Genomic DNA, 17,283 nt, shown 5'->3' with positions numbered 1-17,283 from the left:
AAAACAAAACAAGCACCTGCTTCTTTGTTTTTTTTTATAAATGTATTTTTTATTGGTGTTCAATTTGCCAACATATAGAATAGCACCCAGTGCTCATCCCATCAAGTGCCCCCTCAGTGCCTGTCACCCAGTCACCCCCACCCCCTGTCCACCTCCCATTCCACCACCCCTAGTTCGTTTCCCAGAGTTAGGAGTCTCTCATGTTCTGTCTCCATTTCTGATATTTCCCACTCATTTTTTCTCCTTTCCTCTTTATTCCCTTTCACTGTTTCTTATATTCCCCAAATGAATGAGACCATATAATGTTTGTCCTTCCCCAATTGACTTATTTCACTCAGCATAATACCCTCCAGTTCCATCCACGTCGAAGCAAATGCACCTGCTTCTTTGTACCTGACTCTGGTTGTGGCAGTGTGGAAAAAAATCTGAATTTTCCCTGGTGCAAAAGGAAAAAAAACCTCTTCTTTCCCTTCTTGAAGAGCATTTACTCTAGAAAACTTGTAAGTTCTTTGTCCTTTTAAGATGTGTGTGAATATTTTTGAAAAGCTTTGTAGGCCTTTTGCCAGTTTCAATCCAGCAACGTTTTTGCTCAAGGTCCTGGGAGCCATGTCTTTGAAATGTTAGCTCAATTTCCAGGAGCACCTGGCTTTAAATCTACCTTCCATGGTAACGACATGAGATTTTTATTGCTCCTTTGGATAAAGATAATTAGCAAACAAAAACAGCCACTCTAATTACCAGGAAAATTTAGGGTGAATTCTGTGTGACAAAAGCTGCTGTCGAGTCCTCTCACGTGAGAACATGGATGTCGGGGATTTCCTGCTGTCTTTGCAATCTCTGTAGGGGACCGCCTATGATGCGCACTACATTCTGGTTTAATGCTGACTCAATACTAACTCTTTTCTGTCTCTTCCATTCCCTTGGAGAGTTTTCTGGGGGGCTGGCAGGAGATTTTTGTTTTTCTTTATATTTTCCAACAGTAGAAAGCAGCCTGGCTGGAAAAAGCTTTGGGCGAATTTGGACAACCTGACCAATGAGAATGAGTCCCTCACCTCCCATCCCTGCATTTGCAGGGAGTGCTGTCCGCGCACCACCCTGCCGCAGCGAAGGAACCCCATCCGCGCCCACGGCCGAGGCCTGCATCGCTATTTTTAGCCGCCACCACCCTCGTGGCCCAGGGACAGGCAAGCGGGCGGTGCCCGAGGGCGCCGGGCCGCGCCGAGCCCCGCCGAGCCCCGCCGAGCCCCGCCGAGCCCCGCCGAGCCCCGCCGAGCCCCGCCGAGCCCCGCCGAGCCCCGCCGGCCCCGCCCCCGCCGCGCGCGCCCCCGCCCCCGCCCCGCCGGCCCCGCCCCCAGGCGCCGGGAGGGAGGAGCCGGGCGCGCAGAGTCGGGAGCGCGCAGCCGGAGTCGGGAGCCCGCGCCCGGTGCCGGCGGCCGGCGGCGATGAAGATCTGGAGCTCGGAGCACGTGTTCGGGTGAGGTCGGGCTGCGGGCCACGGTGGGGTCCGGACCTGCGCCTCCCCCCGCCCGCGAGCCGCGGGGGCGGCCGAGGAGAGGCTGGACCCCAGACCCGCCCTCGCCGAGCCCGCCCGGCCCCGCGCTGGCCGCTCGCAGACCGCGGCCCGAGCATCCTCCACGGCCCGGGCTCTGCCCTCCTAGGGCGTCGTCGGGTAGAGGACCGCGGAGCCGCGCGGTCTGTGTGAGGGAGGGGCTGGGCTGCCAGGCGCCGAGGCAGGGCTGGGACCGTGGGAGCCCGGGGCGGGGGCGGCGGCGGGGGCGGGGGCGGCCTTCCCGGGGGCCGCGGAGGGCGAGGCGCGGGGAAGGACCTCAGCCAGCGGGGGGTGGGGTACGGCGGGGACGGGCGAGGGCCTCCCGCGGCAGGGCGCCCTAGGGTGCACGGAGGCCCGGGGCGGGGGGAGCGGCGCAGGAGAACCGAGGCCTGCAGAGCGGTCCTCCGCGGAGATCGTGCAGTGCAGCCGAACACAGACGGGGAGCTGTGCGCTGGGAGGAAGCCAGATGTGGACGAGGCTTGTGGGGGACCTTCACCCCGAATGCACTTGTGGGCGTGGAAGGCTCCAAGCCAGCATGGAGAACAGAACTGTTTAAGAGTACAGTACCCTCGTGGCCTAAACGGTGTCTTTTCCTGAGTCCCTTGATGCGCGACACGGTGAAATCATCCTTTAATATTTTTTAAAGGAACAAAGATTTTTAAAGATTCCTTGGCCCCACTTAGAGAAGCATTTCGTTTTTGCAAAAGAAAATGCTGCATGAAATGGAATTGTCATCCTTTGGCCTATTTATGTAAAATTATTTTAATAAAAATTTATCAAGTGGTTTAAAACCTCTGAAATTATTTTTAATGAGATCTTTAGACTTTATGGGATTCAATTTTAGTGTTGATTTTTGCACAGCCTGCAGCCTTTCTCAACTGGGATTCCTTGAGAGATCCAGTGAAAGCCCCAGTGAGAATGACTCCAGAGACTCTTTGCTCAATTTGGGACATAACTGGCACCATCAGGATGCAGAGGGGAGAGATTAAGTCATTGCAAACGGTGTGCCCAGGCAGTGGGGCTCAGTTTTCTCATTGAACACCTGAGAAGGACTGCCCTAGGAGTTCATGAAATTGAAAGGTTGATTAACAAGCAGCACTATTGATAAAATTCACCCCCTTAAAGTGTACAATTCAATGATTCTTAGCCCATTTACAGAGTTGAACAACCATCACCATAGTTGTTTTAGAATGTTTCTGTCATCCTACAAAGACTCCTCATTCCCATTCACAGGTACCCACTACTCGATCCCAGCTCCAGGCAACCACTGATCTGCTATTTCTATAGCTTTGCCTTTTCCAGACATTTCTTATAAATGTCATCATACAGTATAGGGTTATTTGTGCCTGGCTTCTTTTACTTGGAACATATCTTTTTGAGGTTCCTGGTATGGTAGCATGTATCAGTCCTTTATTCCTTACCTCATTCATTTTGTGTCCCTGATACTCTCTACTGGTGCCTGGCGCACGCATGCTCAGTGAGAGGCTGAGGAATCTCAAGGAAACCAGGTGCCTTTCCAGAATGAGGGAGGCTATCCACCCAAAGAATTCCAAGCTGCTGTGGACTAGGTGCTGATCCTCTGCTGGTGATTTTTGAGTTTAAAATTGGCAAATGTGGAATATGGAATGCAACTGGCTAAGGATGATGTTTGGTAGCCCCTGTGGCAGACAGGTGGCAAATGACAGGATACTTGTGATGGCAGACTATCATCTGTAGGACAGTACAAAATTGGAAGCCTGGGTTTCCAGCTAGGCTTATTAAGGAGTTTCCCTTTGCTTAGTCCCTTAAAATGACTGATTTCCTTTTCCTTTGGGGATTACAAACCTTTCTTTTTCTTTCTTTTTCTTCTTCTTTCTATACTTGTTTCCTTTTTATATATTTATTGCTGTCAGGTGAATTTTGATAGGAAGTTAATAAATTTACTCTTAAAAGGCAAGAAATAAGCACAAAAAATGTGGCGTTTATCAGGTTTTCCTCTTGTGTCCACGTTCTGAAGAAACCCCAGGGCTCAGGGGCACCTGGGTAGTGCAGTCAGCTAAGCTGATTTCAGCTCGGGTTGTGATCTCAGGATCATGAGATCAAGCCCCATATCTGGCTCTGTGCTTAGTGCAGAGTCTGCTTGGAAGTCTCTCTCCTTCTCCCTCTCATTCTCTCTCTCTCTCTCAAATAAATAAATAAATCTTAAAAAAAGAAAGAAGCAAACAAACAAACCCCAGGGCCTAGAGATGGGGAATAGTAGAGAGTAGCAGAGAACTATATGACACACTTACGGAAATGGAGAGCCCTTTGGGAAAGCCATCAGAATCAGCATGTGTGTTACCTGGAAAGGGTTCAGTATAGTTTAAATAGTAATAAAAGACACAGGACTGAAATACAAACGTATAAAAAGGGGCATTAAAAATTAGCATGTTTATAAATTTCATCCTCACAGCATTGACCGAGGTTTCATATAGGCCTAGAACAGAATCTTTAGTAATAGCCAACACAAGTAGATTGCTGGCAGCATCAAGGTCATACACTCCTTGGACTCCAGCAGCTGCCAGAAAAGGTATCTAGTAGGCAGTAACCATCTCAGGGGAGTCCGGAGCTGTGGAGGGATGAGGCCCTACAGCAGGCTTGCTTTCCAGCCAGGAGCATGGAGAAGCACCGCCCCCACCACCACCTTTTCTCTTAAGTAAGAGAAATTGAACATTACAGTGCTCTTCCTTTCTCCCCACAGGCAGACAAGATTTTGAATTTGGTGGGTGTCAACCTTCTGAAGGTCTGTGTTGCAAAGGTCTGTTTGACTACATTTATGTGTGTGTGTGCATGTTTATCCATAAGCAATACACAATGTCACTTGTCTTAAAATGGAAATCAGTGCATCACATGGCACAGATCTTTTGACCATTTCCCTTTCTTCATGACACTGTGTTTTTGAAGTGTGTGTGTGTGTGTGTGTGTCTCATAGCTGAGTGATATGCCATTGTATGAATATGTCACAATTTATCCTTTCTCTTATTTGAAGGGACATTACATTTTCCCCCTTTATTCCATATCATACTGCAGTGACCACCCCTGTGTATATTTCCGGTCCATTTAATTAAGGCCCCACTTAGGCCAGCGATTCTCAAACTCTTCAGCCTCAGGACCTCTTTACACTCTTGGAAAATATTGGGTACCCCAGACAGTTTTTATGTGGGTGTTATCTACCAATACATACATATTAGAACTTAAAATTGATGAATTCAAAAATATTTATCAATCCATTAAAATCAATAATGATAAACCCACTTCATTAATATGAGCAACATTTTAAAAATTTTATTTATTTATTCATGAGAGACACAGAGAGAGAGAGACAAAGAGACAGGCAGAGGGAGAAGCAGGCTCCTTGCAGGGGAGCCTGATGCAGAACTTGATTCCAGGACCCTGGGATCACATCCTGAGCCAAAGGCAGACATTCAACCACTGAGTCATCCAGGTGCCCCTAAGCAACATTTTTATTAAAAAACACACCTGTATTGTCCAGAAGCACAAAAATTAGTAAGAAGAGTGTCACTGTTTGTTTGTTTGTTTGTTTTTGCTAATTTCTGGTGTAATAGAAGATAGCTTGATACTCTGCCTGCTTCAGCACGCAGTGTTTTGTAGTGTGTTGTTTCAGTTCAAATAGGTGAATAAAACCCAGCCTCACACACTTTATGAATAAAACCCATGTGGTATTTTAATAGTCTTTTAAAGTGATTGTGGCTACTTTAAGTAATTTACTACTACAACAAGACAAGCGGTAGTTTCTGAAGTCCGTCACCGTGAAAATCTGAAACCATAATGACCAGAGTAATTGGCCTGCCTTATCCATGAGTGGTCTTTCACTCATGTATGATTTTGTGACATCTTGCACCAGTCACTTGGAACATGTGGGTTCATCAGGTTTACAGTATAGGGCAGTCATCAGGCTCATGGCAGAGGATACAAGTTTTTTAAAATTCTGGTTTGCATTCAAAAGCTCAAATTTTATCTTTGGCTGCAAACATAGGCAGTTGTTCTTGAAGTGATAGGCTCAGTTTATTAATTTTTAAGAAAATGTCTGCCAAATACCTAAGTCTGAATAACCAGAGTCCACCCATCTGTCGTTTCATGTGGAGGAGGTGGGTGGGAAAAGCAGCCCTTGGCTGGGCCCCCCACCTGACAGCTGCCCAGCGCCTCCCCAGCCACTGACGAACTCTGAGTGTAGCTGCTCTGCCTCCTGCGCAGCCTGTCCTCTTGCTCAGAACATTAATAGTGGGGTACTTAGAGGTCTAATGTAAAGTCAATCATCTTACTATCTTAATATCATGATGGATATTTTTAGGAGATGTGTTATTTTCCTGCGTGAACCACAGTGAGCACTGACCCCAGGTGTGGCTTGTGTGGCTTGGGTTCACAGTCTTAACTCATGGGGCGAGGCCAGCGGCTTTACCCTCTGCACTTTTGGAGCATCCGGGTAAAGGTCAATTTGGTGAAAAAGGCAAATCATGTCTCAGTAGCCCTGAGACAGCTTCAGCCTGGAAGAACTCTGCAAAGGGCCTGGAACTGCCGGGTGTGGCCTCCAGTTGCTTTGGGTGGGTGTAGGGGCGTGCTGTCTTGCTTGTGGCAGCCTTCATATATATTTTTTTTAAAGCTTGTTATTATGGACATCTTAAAAATATGCAAAAATAGAGAGCTGAGAATAGCAAGTGTGCACTGCCATCTTCCTCGTTGGCAGTCACCCTCTCACAGCCTGGCCGGCTTCACGTGTCCCTACCCACTGCTCCTTCCTCTGGGGATATTTTAGGCAAATCCCAGGCATCCTATCATTTCCTTCCCCTTCATCTCTTTGACACCCTGGCTGTGCATAGTCAGATTCCATTCCCCAGTGTGCCAGGTGGACTGAGGGGACCACCTTTCTGGCTGCCGGGCCAGGCGCTGCAGGGGTGATGTCTGGTGTTTCTGTAGCTACACTGCGCTCCAGGGCTGCCACCTCCCAGGGACGGGTTCACACTCCACTGTGGTCACTCTGAGCCACAGCCACTGCCAGGACAGCTCCTCCAAGGATGAACTTCAGCCGATTTCTGGCCTGCCTAACCCTGATAACCTGCTCACACATCTGAAAAAGAGCTAGAGGTGTTTTTTGTTTGTTTTGTTGTTGTTGTTTTAAAGAGCTAGAGCTTTGACCTTGGAGGAACTCCGGGCAGCAACTGTGTGAAGGATGGGGAGGCCTGGGTGCTGCATTTGCCACTCTTTATTTGATTATATGTCCCCTCCCCCCCTCCAACCCTCCAAAACCTCTGCTTCCTACTCTGGAAAATGGAGATGCTAATTTCAGCTGGGTCCTCCTCCTGGTGGTACCTGCCAAGGCTCTGTAGCCTGGGATGGGCCTTCAGAATCCCAGCAGGAATAATAAGAATTACAGTCGCTATGATATCCTGATGGCTCACGTGTGTCAGGCACTCTTCGGAAGGAGTGAGAACAGGAAACATTTACTGGAGGCTGTTATGCCAGCACAGCTATAAATGCTTTCCACAGATTAACCCATTTAACCTTCAGGACAATGTATGGGATGGGGGCCGGGATGACCATCCCCCAACACAGACAGTGAAAGCTCAGAGAAGTTGAGGAACCTGCTCACAGTCACACAGCCAGGGAGTGCTTGGGCTGAATTTGAACCCCATGCTTGGAGTCACTTCAGTGCAGCTCTTCACAGAGGTGAGAACACAAGCCCTGACACCCAGGTGCCAGTGTCTCTCGGGGCTTGGGTTGATTTACCACCCTCAGCTCAGCCTCCCCTTTTCTGCAACGCTTGATATTGCCAGACTTTGCTGTTTCTGCCAATCGAATGAACGTCAGGCTATCTCCTTTAACCAGGAAGTGTGTGATACTGACTTGCTGTACTTAATTAACCCTTGTAATTTAACAAAATGTTATTTCCTGCATCTGTTGATGTATATATTAACTTGCTTGGTCCTCCTCCTATAATCAGTAGAATTATTTATTATGTGAGTGTTTTAAGCGGCTTGTATTTAGTTTAAATCATCAACTGGAAAGATGCAAGATTTCTTTCTTTCTTTTTTTAATATGCAAGATTTCTCTATAAAAGAAAGATTACTGTGTAGGACATGATTACTACAAATATGTCAACTTCTTGATAGTTTTAAGTAATTTTGGGAAGCAAAGGGTATTCTTAGTGATTTTTAAGGGAACAACTCTTAGGACCTTGGCTCTTAGTGATTTTTAAGGGAATAACTCTTAGGACCTTGGCTTGCAGTGCTCACCCAGTATTTCATAGAAAGCCCCCATGTGACTCGATCCCTTGCTGCCCACACGTGTCCAGGTTCTCCCTCCTTCCCTCACCTTGGATCGACCATGTCCCTAACAGCTCTTCCTCAGAGAAGAAGCTCGGCTCCCTGGGTCATCCACGGTGATCGGGTGTAACTACGTCTTTGCTTCTTCATTGCTTTATGTTAAAGCTGGTGGATCCATTAACTCAGTGACATGACTCCATGGTTTGAAAAAGCATTTCTTTGCCGAAAAGAGGATATTTCGGACTAGTTCTGACGATTTAGAGGCCATGGAACATAATGGAAAGAACAGAGGGCGGAGGCTAGGGGACCCGGTTCTAGTGTGGGCCCTGCTGCAAACTTTATGACTCAGGACAGAGTTTTATGAGGATAAGGTAAATTAATGGTTGGTAACGGGTATTTTAAAGGGATGTCAAATATGGAACAGAAATGTTCAATTTGTTGGTAATCTTTGATATTTGACATGGTAGTTCCATTTCTAGGAATTAATCTTAAGGAAAAATTTGATACGTTAAAGATCAGTGTGCATAGATGTTTGCTACTGTCTTTATTTTACAGAGCAAAATTAGAAGCAATCTAAATAACCTACCATAGGGAACTGGTTACATACAAGTATCTATAGGATGACCTATTGTGTAGCTCTTTATAATCAGATTTCTGAAAATAGATTCATGATATAGGAAGATGTTCATCAGTTAAATATAAAAAGCAGATGGTAAATCTGAGTATGGTTGGAGCATGATCCCAGTTTAGTTTTTGTAAGGCGTATGTGTGTGTGTGCACACGCACACACATATGCTTGTTCTAGGTCTTGACTCTGAGCTGTTCTATACATGCCGTTTAAACTTGTCTGCGTACATCTGCAAAAACAATGGTGTTGTTGACATACTCATCTTCGCCCGGGGCTCAGATGCTTCCTGGGAGCACACACGGCTGGAGGAAGGAGGAATTAGGGAAATAAGCACTTACTGGGGAGGCCCGCCCTACATACCTGAAGGTAGCACCTCTGACTCCCTCTGGGCAGCTGCAGGGCTTGGAGCCTAAGTGAGCACTGAAGGAGCACTGCCCCAGTAGTGGGGCACAGTGAATATGGCTCTCCCATAGCAGGAAACAAAACAGGGACAAACATGACCACTCCCCACTGCAGTGGCTTAGGGCCAGAGAAAAAGTGGTGGCAAGGGAAGCTTCAGGGAGAGCTGGGGTCCCCTTCGGAGATTCCCACAAGCTGGGCTCATCTTTGGATAGTGGATGGTGGGTGCTTTTGTATTTCATACTTTATTTTTCAGTATCTTGGATACTTTTTATGATCAGAAAAAATATGTTGGCCACTTCACACCATACACACATCACATGCGACTTAGAAATTGGGGACAAAGTAAAATTGACCCTTGAATAATGTGGGGGGTCTGGGGTGCTGCCCCCCTACACAGCTGAAAATTGTGTGTAACTTTTAAGAAAAATCCCCTTTCTTTTTTTTTTTTTTAAGATTTTATTTATTTATTCATAGACACAGAGAGAGAGGCAGAGACACAGGCAGAGGGAGAAGCCCAAAGTGGGACTTGATCCCGGGGTCTCCAGGATCACACCCCGGGCTGCAGGCAGCGCCAAACCGCTGTGCCACCGGGGTTGCCCCGAAAAATTCCCTTTCAATAAAAGGCCCAACTACCCACACAAAAACCTGGGCATCATTCTTGAATCCTCCTATCTCCTTATTTTCAAGATTAGTACATAATTTATCATCCAAATGGGATGCTTCTGAAAGTAAAAGGTGATGCTCTTAACATGTGCAGTAAGACAAAACACAAAAACTGGAACCGTCCTGGGCAAACTGGAATGTACAGTCACTTTACCTATCTTTCTCTTACAATTCATTACAAAGTACTACTACTTCCTAAATATCTGTTATTGTTAAAGTATAGTTGACACACAGTGTTACATTAGTTTTAGGTGTAGCAGCAGTGGTTCAGTATCTCCATATATTATGCCCTGTTCACTACAGGATCCAGGATCCAGGATCCGGATGCCTCAGGTAGATTAGTTTGAATATACCTTTAATTAAAAGCAGAAGGAAAAAGTTTTGATGAGAGCATTAACATCGATTTTCCTTTCAGTCTGTGAGCCACATCTCTGGCTCCCTGGTGCCATTCTGGCACACTTCACAAATGCAGGGATTGCCTGCTTATTCTGGGTGATGATATTTTTCCTCCAGCCACCCTTGGGACACCGTCATCAAAGCTGCCATGAGGAAGTACCCGAATCCAATGAACCCCTGTGTCGTGGGAGTAGACGTGCTGGAGCGCAGTGTGGACGGCCGGGGCCGGCTGCACAGCCACCGCCTCCTCAGCACTGAGTGGGGGCTGCCCGGCTTCGTGAAAGCGGTGAGCCTACAGCTGCTTGGCCTGTGGCACCCCCACCTGCTCTGGCCTACGGTGGCCCACTTACCCATACGCCCTGGCTACACCTGCATCATTCTGCTGCACCTTCACCGCCGCTGCCCAGCCATCTGCAGGGGGTGACAGCCTTCCCCTAGGGCACCCACTCAGGACTGCAGGGAGGCCTGCGACATGGCCAGTTTCTCCGTAAACTTCATTTGGTTTCCTGCCTGTGTGGTCCTGACATCTCCCCACCCTCAGCCCCGGCCCCACCGGCACAGAACCCTGCCCTGCAGCACCTCCCTGTCCCATGTCCCCTGGGGCTGCCCTAGCAGATACCACAGACTCGAGGCTCCAATAGATGTTTGCTTCCTCATGGCTCTGGAAGCTGAAGGTCGAGAATCAAGGCCCTCCAGGCTGATTTCCCGAGGGCTGTAGGGAAGGGTCAGCCACCTCTGTCCTTGGCTGGCTGGCCCCCATCCTCCTGCTGCCTCTGCAGGTGGTGGTCCCTGGGCCTCACACAGCCCTGGGGTCCCCTTCCCAGTGTCCTCATCTCTCCTCCATATAAGGATGTGGCTCAGACCAGCTGAGGGCCCACCCTCAGGACCCCCATTTAAACTGCATTACCCCTTGAAAGGCCCTGTTTCCAAGTACAGTCACATTCTGAGGGGCTGGAGTGCAGGACGTCAACAGACAAACTTTGAGGGACACATTCAGTTGATGACAAGTCTCTGAGGCAGAGCCATCAGCGAGGTCATGAAAGGTGTAAATCTGAGCATGACTTTCTCCTGCTCGTCTGGACCCCTGTTCTCTTCTCAACACACGGTCTAGGCCCTGACATGGCCTGACACCCCAGTGAGGCCGCCTTCTCCCTCTCTTGCCATGCTGGGCTCTCACTGTACCGGCCCAGGAGCCCATCTGCAGCTGACCCCTGGCTCCGCTGACCCCGCTGACCCCTGAGTGCTGCCTCTTCCTCCAGCCCTCCCACCCGCAGGGGGCCTGCCCCCTCGCTGGTTTCTTTTTGCCGAGGTGTTGATTGCTGTGTCACACGCCCCTCTCCCTGAATGCATTCGCTGGAGGTGGCCCCCCTGCGGGGATAGAGACCCCCTGAGGAGCTGTGCGGGGGGGGGGGGGGGGGGGGGGGGGGGGGGGGGCGGCTGGCTAGCTGCATCCCCACGCTCACCGCTTAATCAAGGGCTTAATCAGTAAATAAAATGGCATTTTCTGTTTGATGCTACGGTGCCATTCTTGACATGTTACGATGACAGTTTTGCTTTGTTTTTTTAGATTTTGGGAACCAGTAGGACTTTGACATACATCAAAGAACATTCTGTGGTGGATCCAGTAGAAAAGAAAATGGAACTGTGTTCCACCAATGTAAGCAATGGCCTGAGTAAGAAGGGTGCTTGGTATTTCCTGGTGATGGTGGGGAATGTTTTCATTTCATTTTATTTCCAGCTCACCTTTGGTCTGAGTGATCTTTTATTTCTAATAGAAAGGCTGAATTTATTCAGCAGTATGTTATTGTTTTATTCCAGTGAAATGTACAGAAAAATGCACATAATTTTCATAAAATGAACAAATGAACATACCTCTATAAGCAGCAGACAGATCAGAGACAGAATGTGACCATCCCTCAGGAGCCCCCCTTGTGCTCCTTCCTGGGGGGAACTCCCATCTTGCCCCCAAAATAGCCACTCTCCTGACTTCCAACTGCAGATGTGATTTTAGCAATAATTTTAAAAGCACATTTCCACTTCACTCCTCTCTGGAAAAAATTTATACTGGCTCACTGCATATTCAAAAAATATGTTGGGGAAAATGCCTGGGCTAGAAACATGGTTTATTTTTATAAAATCATATTCTGTAAAAACACTTAGCAGCAGCTTTGTGCTCATTCACCTGGATGCCAACCCAGAAGTTTTACGCTTTTGTATGAGGGCTGATGGTCTGGCAGTTTGGAAGTGTCTCGAAGGCCAGGCCAGACAGAGGGGTGGGTGTGGAGAAGAAGTGACCGTGATGGGAAGGGGCAGCCAGGACTAGGTTCCTCTGAGACCTGACGTGGTGCCCCCCCCCCCATTCTGTCTTCAGTGAGTGCTGATTCTGGGATGGAAGTGTCCAGGCAGGTGGTTTAGGAAGAAATGCCAGAGAAATAGAACCTAAAGCCATTTTTTGTTTTAAGATCACACTCACAAACGTGGTGTCGGTGAACGAGAGGCTAGTGTACACACCCCACCCGGAGGACCCTGGAATGTAAGCAGTTGTGCCCTGGGACTGTGGCGGTGACTTCCCGGGTCAGGGCCCCCCCGCATCGGGGGTCCTCAGCCCCTTTGCCCCCTGCTCCTCCGCAGGACGGTGCTCACCCAAGAAGCCATCATCACCGTGAAGGGGATCAGCCTCGGCAGCTACCTGGAGAGTCTGATGGCCAGCACCATCTCCTCCAACGCCAAGAAGGTACGGCTGGGTCCCGGCCCCGTGTGCCGGGGGGGCGGGGTGCCCAACTGAGGGGTGAAGTGGCCCGTCCCGAAAGTCCTACCAAGGGCTGCAAGCTGGCGATGGCCCAGCACCTTCCACTGGCCGCCGGGAAGGCCAGGCGGGGGCGCGTGGAGGGATCCCCGGCGAGGCCGAGCCGCGCCTTGAAGCTGCAACTGCACAGGCTCCAGGTTCGGTGCCGGGGCTGAGCCGACGTGGCGACCTCAGGCGGGACCTCCAGCAGCCCTGCTTGCCCGCCGTCTGGCTCGCACGGCTGCGCTGAGCCCCCATTTGCCCGGCCCCCCTGGACACAGCTGCCTGTGGCAGGATGGGGGGGGTCAGCTTCACGGAGGTGGCAGGAGGCAGGCTGGACCACGGAGGCCGCCCTCCCCAGGCCTCTAGCTGGAGGGCAGCACAAGCTGGTGGACACCGGAGGTTGTGTGGGGGGGCAGGCCAGCCTCCTCTCCGGCGAAGCTGCTGGAAAGGGCTGGGAGGAGTGGCAGTTGCCCTGCGTTCAAGGTCTCTGTCACCTGCTAGAGCAGGGCCTCTGTTTGTCACCTTAGCTTGCCTCACAGGCTGATGTCTCCTTGGCTGTCCCCCCATCCCATCCCTGCCCCCGCCGGTATGTTTGGGTTGGAAGTAAGTCTTCACCTTGGGGATCCATGGGACACCTCCCATGCTTGTCATCATTTAACGGGAAAAGTACTTGTGGCCTCGGTACTGATAGAAGAGCCAGTCTGCCCTGTTTCTGAGGACAATCTACATCTGGGAAATGTTGGCAGGAGCTCAGCTCAGTTCAGAGAAGGCAGGGGAAGCAGGGTGCCTGGAGCCGCCTGCCTCGCGCCCACACAGCAGGCCTTTCTGGAAGGACAGGGAACCTTCCTTGCCTTTGTGTGTCCGAGGTCCGGCCTAGAGCAGGTACCCAAAATGTTCGCTGGAAAAATAAATGACGGGAGGAAGGGACCACTTGGTGAGGCAAAGCCACCTGAGACCTCTTGTGAGAAAAGTCAGGGGAAACTCAGTGAGGCCAAAGGAAAGTCTTCAATTTCGCTTTATGTCAGGGGTTGTTGTGCTGAAGGCCTGGCACAATCACTTCCTCCCCAGGGCGCTGCTACCCCTTGAGGGCAGTCCCAGCCAGGTGGGCAGAGGGGGCAGGGGAAGGGGAGCAGCCGTTCTGGCATTTGGGTGGGCCGAGTCCCTGAGGAGCCTGTGAAGCTGCCCCTCGTCCTGCATGCAGGACATGACAGTGTCCGCACTGCCCACGCCGTGGCGAGAATTTTGGGCAAAACACATACCACCACATTTCTGAGCTCGAGAAACTCCCCTCACAGGGAAGACCATTTCCTGGACGGTTACTGCTGTGCCGCCCTTAAAACTGTGGTGCTGCGCTTGTACCGTTGAAAGTACAGGCTGTGGCCTGCTGTCTGCAGTGAGACGAGCAGAATTCTTACACCATGTTGAACTTTTCTGTGTTGTTCCAGGGGTGGGCGGCTATTGAGTGGATAATTGAAAATTCTGAGCGCGCCGTGAGCTAACGGGGTCTGCCCCTGGACCTAATGCTGCACAGTGGTAACTATAGTACTCTTTAACCCCATGAGAACTTAGCATCTTGCTAATAAGTGTGTGCATGGTGTGCCGTGCTGGGTATTTAAAGGTACAGCTGCATGCGTCTCCAGCCCTGGGCTCCTTAGTATCTTCTGGAATGGAAACAGCCATTTCCTCTTCATCCTCTTCCTAATTCATCTCCTTGTTTCATGGCAGGATTTATTTCCCAGGGAGACTTGGATATTTGTTACCTGGTCTCTAAGAGAGGCTGTGCAGCCACCCCCCGCCCCGGCCCAAGCTGTTCTCAGTACCTGCTTGCTTTAACATTTCCTAGAATTAGTGCATCATCAGGAAAGAGGCTTTCACTAGCAGTGCTGGACAGCATGGAGGACCCGATCAGATGGGAGGATTTTTTTCAGTTCGAGCAGGATCTGAATATTTGCATATCCTAGAGAATATCCTAGAGAATGCCCTGTGCCCTTGCATCAGCGTTGTGGGGGCGGGGGTGGAAGTCCTGCTCCTCACAGGTTGGCACCCAGCCATGTGACCACACTGGCTCTTCTCTTTTAGTGGCAGAAGCCTTTTCTAGCGTCTTCTTGAACTTCACAAACATTCCTTGGTTTCCTAGGCCACCAGTGGCTGGACTATCAGAAAGGGGTTTGACAGTTAGTTGGCAGTCATCTTCATGTCAGAGAGTTTCCTGCTTCCCCCTGTTTAGGGAATCCTTATACTCCTGCCTTGAAACCCTCACCCTGTTGACTTTCCATCCTGTACTGCTCTGGGCCCTGCTTCCCATGGTTGGTCTGTCTGTCTGTCTGCAGCATGTGTGTACACACTCGGTGCCTCAGTCAGCAAATGGGAGCCATGTAGTTCAGGCTCCTTTAAGAACTTCCCACTGCAGCTTAAGTTTGCCAGAGACCTTCACCTTGAATCCAAAGTCATGATAGGATGCCGGGGCTCTCTTCCTCCATGGATGCACCACTAGGGTGACCACACATAGAGAGCCCGCCCATCTGGTGAACACAGTGTGTGTGGGCAGTGTGGCGTGTATGATGTGTCACTCTGAGCTGTGGACTCTGTCACCTTCTGTTTCCTCATAAACTGGAGCTAAACTGCCTCAATCTTTAATCAGATGCCTCACCCAAAAATCAAAGAAGAAAGAAAGAAAGAACAGAAGAAAAAAAAAGGAAGGAAGAAATAAGTGAACCTTGAATATGGTTCGCCCAGTCTGGGAGAGGTGTGGAATCTGCTGGAATCTGCCACTGGCCTGGTCACAGTGTCCACCGGGCTCTTCGGCCGAGACCACTCAAGACAGGAGGCCCATCTGTTGCAGAATGAGACCCAAAGAAGGGAAGAACCCCCCAGCAGGAGGAGGGCAAGGGCCGCAAAGCTGCCATTCTGCTGCTGCCCACGAGCCAGCCGCCCCCGGGCCGGTGTTGTCAGACTGCTGTGGGGCCTTGTCTGTCTTCCCAGGGGCAGCAGCTCCCAGCAATTTTCTGCTGACTCTTGGGATCTTACTAAACAAGTTTACTCTCTCCTGATGACTCCCCATTTCCTTCCTATGCCTCTTGGCCAACTGCTGGCACTGCCAGTCTCTTCACACGTATCTGGCCACTCTCTGTCACTTCAGATGCTGTCGCCATGCATCCTTCTTCCTGCGGTTAATGCGGGTCTGCACATGTTAGAATAGGGGCATTCACCCCCACAGTGACGTGTGTGGTGACAGCACCGTGAGCTGTCCCATCACACAGTTGGAACCAGCCAAGGGAGCAAAGTGCTCTGCCTTCAGGCTGTGGCTGGCTTGTCCTGGGCTCCTGGACCAGTGACCCCAGAGGCTGATGAAGGCTTGTTACTTGTCACCATTCAGACCTGTCCCTGAGGAGTCTCATGCACTTGGAGCCATTGTAAGGAGGTGGTCACAAAATGCTTGTGAGCTTGAGCTGTCCTATTAGCTTCTTAAGGTACTTCCCAGTGGGGAGTTTTAACTTCCCCCTTTTCAGAAGTAGACTATAAAATCTTTCAGTATGCTTCAAAATCTAAAAACTTTAGAGAAGGCCTCCTCCTTAAACGATGAGTAGAACTGTGTCTACCATTTTTTAGATAATGCATTTTTTTTTGATAATAGTACTTCTAATCCAAAATGAAATACTCATTTATATTTTTAACAATATTTTATGCTTAAGGGTGTATGAGTGGCTCAGTTGGTTTAGCGTCTGCCTTTGGCTCAGGTTGTAATCCCAGGGTCCTGGGATCGGGCTCCCTCCTCATCCGGGAGTCAGCTTCTCCCTCTCCCTGCTCACACACTCTCTCTCTCTGACAAAAAAAATAATAAAAAATGTTTTTTTAAAAAAAGAATATATTATAGCTCATGGTAAAACAGAGTTAAAGGATTTAAAATATTTAAATAATTTAAAATAACCTGCCCTTACTCCTTCTGCAAAGCACATTTCTGCCCTTCTAAGGGGACGCTTGACACTTTTGGCAGTTTTTGGCTTTTACTGCTAGATTCCTAAGTAAGTATATCCTGCTATTTCTTCATTTGCCAATTTTAGACATTATTGAGATATTATTTACCTGTTTGGTAAGCTATTATTTTCTCTCTGTCATCTCTTCCTCTCCTCTCCCATTCCCTCAAAATAGCTATATTATTGAAAGCCCATTCAGAGTTTCCATAATTCTGAAAATACAAATACATAGCTATTGCTTGTCACCAGGCCATAACTGCATTTTCTTTTTTATACAGCTTTATTATACTCCTTGGGAATAATAATTGTCTTATTATTTTCACCTATTTTATTTTATTTTTTAAAGGTCTCTGGCTGAGCCCTTGCACACCTCCACTCACTCTGCAGTACCTCATGATGTCATTTTCCATAGGTCAGTCTTTTGGGGTAACCCCTTCACAGATTCCCAGGAACCATCCTTTCTGGAAGTCAGGTTTTACTCTTTGAGCAGCCATGTGGCTGTCATCCCCTTTTTTGAGCATTTCTGGGCATTTACTTGACCCTCTTTCCTGGAGCCCTTTTTTTCCCTGCTTCCCTACTTCCTC

At 49.3% G+C, this 17,283-nt stretch overlaps 1 protein-coding gene across 6 annotated transcripts in view; it reads left to right on the top strand.

Moving 5' to 3' along the window:
* The first annotated feature begins 1,370 nt into the window (after nt 1-1,370).
* The window catches only part of PRELID3A (PRELI domain containing 3A), a 35,360-nt gene continuing 19,447 nt past the window's right edge, over nt 1,371-17,283 (top strand). For 2 of the 6 annotated variants that reach the window (XM_041765612.1, XM_041765520.1), the window contains exons 1-5: nt 1,371-1,474; nt 10,055-10,223; nt 11,505-11,594; nt 12,400-12,470; nt 12,569-12,671. In XM_041765612.1, coding sequence (XP_041621546.1) covers nt 1,443-1,474; nt 10,055-10,223; nt 11,505-11,594; nt 12,400-12,470; nt 12,569-12,671 — 465 coding nt within the window. In that variant the 5' untranslated portion in view covers nt 1,371-1,442. Of the gene's footprint in view, nt 1,475-4,268; nt 4,326-10,054; nt 10,224-11,504; nt 11,595-12,399; nt 12,471-12,568; nt 12,672-14,170; nt 14,259-15,366; nt 16,381-17,283 lie in introns of those variants that run through there. The other 4 variants (XM_041765695.1, XM_041765787.1, XM_041765873.1 and 1 more) reach the window with 4 other exon arrangements.

Source organism: Vulpes lagopus, chromosome 1, assembly GCF_018345385.1.
Source record: "Vulpes lagopus strain Blue_001 chromosome 1, ASM1834538v1, whole genome shotgun sequence".
Taxonomy (NCBI): domain Eukaryota; kingdom Metazoa; phylum Chordata; class Mammalia; order Carnivora; family Canidae; genus Vulpes; species Vulpes lagopus.
The sequence above is the reverse complement of the archived record's forward strand: the minus strand, read 5'-3'. Positions and strand labels throughout refer to the sequence as shown.